The sequence below is a fragment of the Octopus bimaculoides genome, chromosome 23, assembly GCF_046866305.1.
Source record: "Octopus bimaculoides isolate indiv1 chromosome 23, ASM4686630v1, whole genome shotgun sequence".
Lineage (NCBI taxonomy): Eukaryota > Metazoa > Mollusca > Cephalopoda > Octopoda > Octopodidae > Octopus > Octopus bimaculoides.
The window spans coordinates 11,015,018-11,021,853 of NC_142950.1; the positions used below are offsets into that span (position 1 = coordinate 11,015,018).

The 6,836-nt window shown below is 39.4% G+C and overlaps 1 protein-coding gene across 2 annotated transcripts in view; it reads left to right on the forward strand.

Annotated features, from left to right (window-relative positions):
- LOC106881163 (glucosidase 2 subunit beta) overlaps positions 1 to 6,542 on the forward strand; it is a 43,950-nt gene extending 37,408 nt beyond the window's left edge. For both annotated transcript variants that reach the window (XM_014931452.3, XM_014931454.3), the window contains one exon: positions 6,217 to 6,542. In XM_014931452.3, coding sequence (XP_014786938.1) covers positions 6,217 to 6,357 — 141 coding nt within the window. In that variant the 3' untranslated portion in view covers positions 6,358 to 6,542. The remainder of the gene's footprint in view (positions 1 to 6,216) is intronic.
- The last annotated feature ends 294 nt before the right edge of the window (positions 6,543 to 6,836 follow it).

A 6,836-nucleotide genomic window follows, 5' to 3' on the forward strand; every position in this document is an offset into this window, starting at 1 on the left:
TTAATATATCTTTTATCTTTTTTTTTGTTTCGTTTACTTGTTCCAGCCATTTGACTGCAGTCATTCTGGGGCACTGCCTCAAAGAGTGTTAGCCAACCAAATCTACCCCAGAACTTATCTTTGTAAGCCTAGTACTTATTCTATTGATCTCTTTTGCCAAACTGCTAAGTTATGGAGATGTACACACACCAACACTGGTTGTCAAGTGATGGTTAGAGACACACACAGCATATTCATATATAGAACAGGGGGACAAACAAGGACAGACAAACGGATATAAGTCGATTATATCGACCCCAGTGCGTAACTGGTACTTATTTAACCAACCCCGGAAGGATGAAAGGCAAAGTTGACCTCGGTGGAATTTGAACTCAGAATGTAGCGGCAGACGAAATACCGCTAAGCATTTCGCCCGGTGTGCTAATAGACTTAATCCGTTTGTCTGTTCTTGTTTGTCCCCTCTGTGTTTGGCCCCTTGTGGGCAATAAAGAAATAAGAAACTGAAAAAAGGCTTGTCATGTGTATATAAAAATGTGTGTCTATGTCTTGACATCACATCCTGACAAATGATGTTCTTTCCAATCTTCTTTGGAAAACGTCTGGCCATGGGGAAATATTATCTTGCTTGGAAACAGATGAGGTTTGGCAACAGGAAGAGCATCTGGCTATAGAAAATCTTCCTCAATGAATTCCATCTGACCCATGCAATCCTGGCAAAGGTAATGTTAAATAAGTGACACTTCCCTCGTTAGTGTGGCTCATGTATAAATGTGCTGTAGTAATGTATGCAAAGTGTAACAAAGGAAAAAAACCATGTGGAAATATAGTGAATAGTTAACTAGAGTAAGCTGTCAATATGACCCTTTCATTACCATATTTATGTCGAAACATTTTTGTTTCAGTTAAATATGAAAATAATGAATTTAGTAAAATGTCTTTGTTAGCGCAGATATTGTTAGCGTTGTTAGGTGCAGGAGTGGCTGTGTGGTAAATAGCTTGCTTACCAACCACATGGTTCCGGGTTCAGTCCCACTGCGTGGCACCTTGGGCAAGTGTCTTCTAACATAGCCTCGGGCCGACCAAAGCCTTGTGAGTGGATTTGGTAGACGGACACTGAAAGAAGCCAGTCGTACATATGTATATATATATATATATATATATATATATATATATATATGTATGTGTGTGTGTGTGTGTGTGTATGTATATGTTTGTGTGTCTGTGTTTGTACCCCCAGCATCGCTTGACAACCGATGCTGGCGTGTTTACGTCCCCGTAACATAGCGGTTCGGCAAAAGACACCGATAGAATAAGTACTAGGTTTCCAAAGAATAAGTCCCGGGGTCGATTTGCTTGACTAAAAGGCGATGCTCCAGCATGGCCGCAGTCAAATGACTGAAACAAGTAAAAGTGCTATAGAGTTATTAATTATTTGGTGCATATTCGATGCAGTTTTGTTTTCTTATTCTGATGAATTGTGCACGCGAACAGTATACAATAAATTCATATTATATATTTGATAGCATATGTGACCTCCTTATCCCCACCAAAAATGTCTCAAAAAAAAAACGGACGTCGTCACCTCACGTCCTACATGTGAAGTTAGGCCTCTGGGGCCAAATTTGTCCCTAATGCTCACTTTTCTTGAATATGCCCTGCTGAAAGTCGTGTCTAATATGACATCAAAAACAGTATCTGTAATTTCTCCAGCTCCAAGATGGCGATGGTTTCAGCAAAGTTATTCCCCTTTAAATAAATTTATTTCGTGCGTGTGTGCCTGGTTGGCTGTATATTGTGGTGAGGGGCTGGTAGTGTGTCGTGTATGGCTGGCTGTAATCTAGACTTGCTGTGTGTGTGTGTGTGTGTGCGCGCGCTTGGCTGGCTGTAATCATGGCTTCCTCTGTGTGTGAGCTATTCAATTATTTCTTGCTCACTCTACTTCGTCTGGTGTGCTCTTAATACTATAGGTACTCTTTTACTTGATTTAGTCATTTGACTGCGGCCATGCTGGAGCACCGCCTTTAGTCGAGCAAATCGACCCCAGGACCTATTCTTTGTAAGCCTAGTTCTTATTCTATAGGTCTCTCTTTTGCCGAACCGCTAAGTTACGGGGACGTAAACACACCAGCATCGGTTGTCAAGCGATGTTGGGGAGACAAACACACACACACACACACACACATATATATATATATATATATATATATATATATATATATATGGGAGAATTTACGAAAAAAAAAAGCAACAGACGAAGACAGGTGGTGTAAACAACAAAAGGATGTATTAGTATAACGCTCAGGAATAGAGAAAGTCTTTGACGTTTCGAGCTATGCTCTTCAACAGAAAGGAACACAGAGAGAAACAAGAAGAAAAAAAATATAAATGCTAGTATGGGAAAATATACATTAAATAGTTGATGATGATTTGAAGGAAGTTTGCTGCTATTTCTAGCTGTCTGTTTGTTGGGATTATTTCATTGGCTCAATCGATTGTCTATTGTATTATTGTTATTGAGATGATCTATGGTCAAAGTTGTTCCAACCAGGACCATCTCATCAGGTGGTTAACGTGTTGGAATTGCGATCTGAAGTACATGGGTTCAATTCTTAAATTAGGTTGCATGTAATTAAATAAGACACTTCATTTGATATTGCTTCCCTTGATTCAACTGAAATGAGAAGCAACTGAGTGGATGGTGCTAAAAGGATCAAAATACCTAGTGGTGATGACAAAGCGAGTGACAGATTGATTATATGTCACCCAGATAAACAAAGCCAAGGTCTCTCTAATGAGCCTCAGCTAAATTTCTATTAACTATATTTCATTGGTGAGGCTTTTGGCAGCTCCCAGAAAATTTTTAAGCTGGTAGGGGCCATTCATGGCTGTGTGGTAGGAAGTTTGCTTCCCAATTATGTGATTTTGGGTTCAATTCCACTACATGGTACCTCATGCAAGTGACTTCTGTTGCTCTGGGTCAGCCAAAGCTTTGTAAGTGGATTAGGTGAAAGGAAACTTGAAGAATCCTGTCACATACATGTTGTGTGTGTGTGTGTGTGTGTGTGTGTGTGTGTGTGTGTGTGTGTGTGTGTGTGTGTGTGTGTGTGTGTGTGTGTGTGTTGGTGTCTTCTGGTCTTGATTTTTACATACAAGCTGTGTCATTCATTTTCACTCTTCTGTGGAAACATGTCTGGCTACAGGGAAAATATTACTTTGCTTGGAAACAGGTGACGGTTAGTGGCAGGAAGGGTGCCCAGCTATGGAAAAAAAATCTGCCTCAATAAACTCTGTCTGACCAATGCAAGCATGAAAAAAAAGATGTTAAAATAGTGATGATGATGATGGTGATGTGTGTGTTTGTCTGTGTGTGTTTGTGTATGCTTCTAAGTATTTTTGATCTTTGGTTTCTTAAACTATTGAAATTTTTTAGTAAGAGAAAATGAATTTGTGGGTGTGTGTGTGTGGGTGGAGAGAGAGAGGGAGAGGGAGAGGGCAAGAGAGAGAGAGAGAGAGCAAGAGCAAGAGAGAGAGAGCAAGTGCGTTTGTTTTCTTTTGTATATATCTTTATGAATATCTTTCGTATGTTTACATGAGAATGTGTATATTTATCTACTTGTGTGTGTGTGTGTGTGTGTGTGTGTGTATATACACACACATTTATATGTGACTAAGAATGTTGACATAAGACAAACAAGCAGTCCAGCCCAGACAGGTCCATGATTGAATGTGTTGTATTGTATAATAAAGTTCAAGGGAAGAGGGGGGGGGGGCAGTCTGCAAAGGGGCGGGGGTCCACCACACTCTCTGTACTGTCTTAGTTTAACCCTAAACAGTTGCCAATATATTCCTGCTACTTTTTCTGTTTGCTAATTGTGGGACCCTTTAATTCAACAAAAAAAAAATCCCAGCACCAAGTAGTGTACAGACCCCTGAACAAGAAGATATTGTGTTACATTTTCAGATTTCTTGGAATATATTTTTCTTTCAATCAAACATGTCTTTCCTGTCAATTTTCACTTTCACTTTTTATCTAAACATTTTTTTTTTAGCAGTTTTAATTGTTTTGAGACATAAGGTCAGTTGTGTGGATCAAATTGGATTGGATCAGATTGGTGAGGTAATGAGAAGGAGGGGTAGGGATAGAGACCATAGTTGATATTATAGATCTAAGCACAAACAATACCAGTCATTGTTTACAATGCCTTTTCACCCTCTTCAAGTTAATCTCCACCCCTATTTATTTCTTTAAACATCTCCCCCCCATTACCACATACCTAATTGAAATCTTTTTTTCTTTCTTGACATAAAGTCAGCGATTTAGCTTTTTTTTTCCTGTAAAATGAAGAGCAGAGTCAATAGGGTCTTTAGTCAAATTAATTGTTAATCTTCTTATATTACTGGTACTTCATTATATAGATTAATCATTAATGATGGTGCCCCAGTATGGGCTTGATCTAGTAACTGAAACCAGTAAGAAAAGTTAATGAGTGGTCATCCTATGCAATTGATCAATCTGTTAGAAATAGCAACCAAATTCCCCTAAAATTACAACCTTTTGTCTCAAAAGAGAAGGAGAATGTTAGATAAAATAGTCCCCAATACATCATCATCATTTAACATCTGTGGTCCATGGGTTGGACAGTTTGACCAAGGCTGGTAAGCTGAAGGGCTGCACCAGACTGCAGTCTGATTTGGCATGGTTTCTATGGCTGGATGCCCTTCCTAACACCAATGGCTGCTTTTACTTGCCACTGGCATGGGTGCCAGTTACGTGACACCAAGATCTGTCATGACCACAATTTCACTTGGCTTGATGGGTCTTCTACTCAAGCATGGCATGTTGCCAAAGGTCTGTCATTTGTCATTGCTTCCGTGAGGCCCAACACTTGGAAGGTGCTTTTTATGTGCCACCGGCAAGGGTGCTAGTTACGTGTCACCAGTATGAAAAAAATATAGGATTAGTGTTTGATATCTTTGATTAAAGGTTTGCTTGCTCAAGACTGATCTGGGCCAAATCATCATCATTAACACTGTTTAATGTCCACTTTTCCATGCTTCCATGGGTCAGCTGGAATTTGTCGAGGCAGATTTTCTACCATGTGATGCTCTTCCTGTTGCCAACCTGCATCTATTTCCAAACAAAGTAATATTTCCCCATGGACATGTTTTCATGAAAGATTATAAATGGTTGACACCACTTGTATGATGGTGACTCTCGTTTACAATTTATCATGCAATGATAGTAGCAAAATGACAAGTGTACATATGTATGTGTACACACACACAATGGGCTTCTTTCAGTTTCTGTCTATCCGATTTACTATCAAGGCTTTGGTCTGCCTGGGGTATAATAGATGCTTGTCAAAGGTGCCATGGTCTGAAATTGAACTAAAATCTATTTGGCTGAGAAGTGAAGTTCCTAACCACATAGCCATGCCTTACATATATTAGTCCGTTGTGTAGACATGTAGTACACTACAACTACTAAAATGGATTGTTATAGAAATAAGGGAAATGGTGAATAAAAATGAGGTACCTTTTGACAAGTCACCTGAGGACTCATTTGCCCCTTTGATGCACCACAATTGTTTGTACAGCATCTCACAATGGGTCAAAACAACCATAGAGAATAAATAGTCTTGTGAATTCCATTTTCTTTCTCTCGTGTGTGTGAGTAATGCAGGTGGAGTTTCTTCAAATGCAGTTGCTGCATGTGTGACTGCTACTCCCATGTGGGCCTGTTCAGACACTGCATCACCATCGGTAGCTGACACAAATTCTTCAAGTGTGACACTTTGGGCAGATTTCTGCTATAGCTTTGGGCTGACCAAAGCCTTGTGAGTGGATTTGGTTGACGGAAACTGAAATAAGACTGTGTGTGTCTTTGTGCCTGTTTTTTCCCCGCCACTGTTTGACAACCGGTGTTGGTATGTTTACATCCCTGTAACTTAGCGGTTCTGCAAAAGCGACAGAAAATGTACCAGGCTTATGAAAATGACTACTGGAGTCAGTTTGTTTGACTAGAATTCCTCAAGGCAATGCCCCAGCATGGCCTCAGTCTAATGAGTGAAACAAATAGAATACACATAAACACATGACAATCTTCTTTCAGTATCTGTCTACCTACTCCACTTGTAAGGTAGTTTTGGTCAGCCCAGGGTTGTAAAAAAACTTAATAACAAAATAATTACCTTCATTTTTGTTTTGTTTTTCCAGGTCCACTTTGACTGTGGCATTGACAGTGAACTACGAGGGGCTTCAGAACCAAGTCGGTGTGAATATGCTTTCAGTTTTGTCACTCCAGCAAGTTGTGCAAAACCTGCACCTTCCCCAACCACAAACAGAGATGAATTATAACAGAAACTATCAAAATATATCTTTCTATTTCTTCTCTCCTCTTCATTTTTTGTTAATAGGGTCTTTTTTTTTCTCTTTCTAATTTAAAATTAAATCTGTTATATATATATATATATATATATGTATATGTATGTATATATAATTCTCTAAACTCCATTAAATCTTTCATGATTTCTCATCCACTACTTCTGTTTTGCGTTTGTTGTATATGCGTGTTAAGATTTTTCTGAGATTTCTGATTCCTGCTGTTTCATCATCATTTAATATCTGCCTTCCATGCTGTCATGGATTGGATGGTTTAACAGGAGCTGGCCAGACAGAAGACTGCACCTGAATTCTGTGTCTGTTTTTGGCATAGTTTTTATGGTTGGATGTCCTTCCTAACACCAACCACTCCACAGATTGGACTGAGTGCTTTGTGGCACCAGCACAGGTGAGGTCAGTCTTAGCATGGTTTTTATGACTGGATGCCCTTCTAA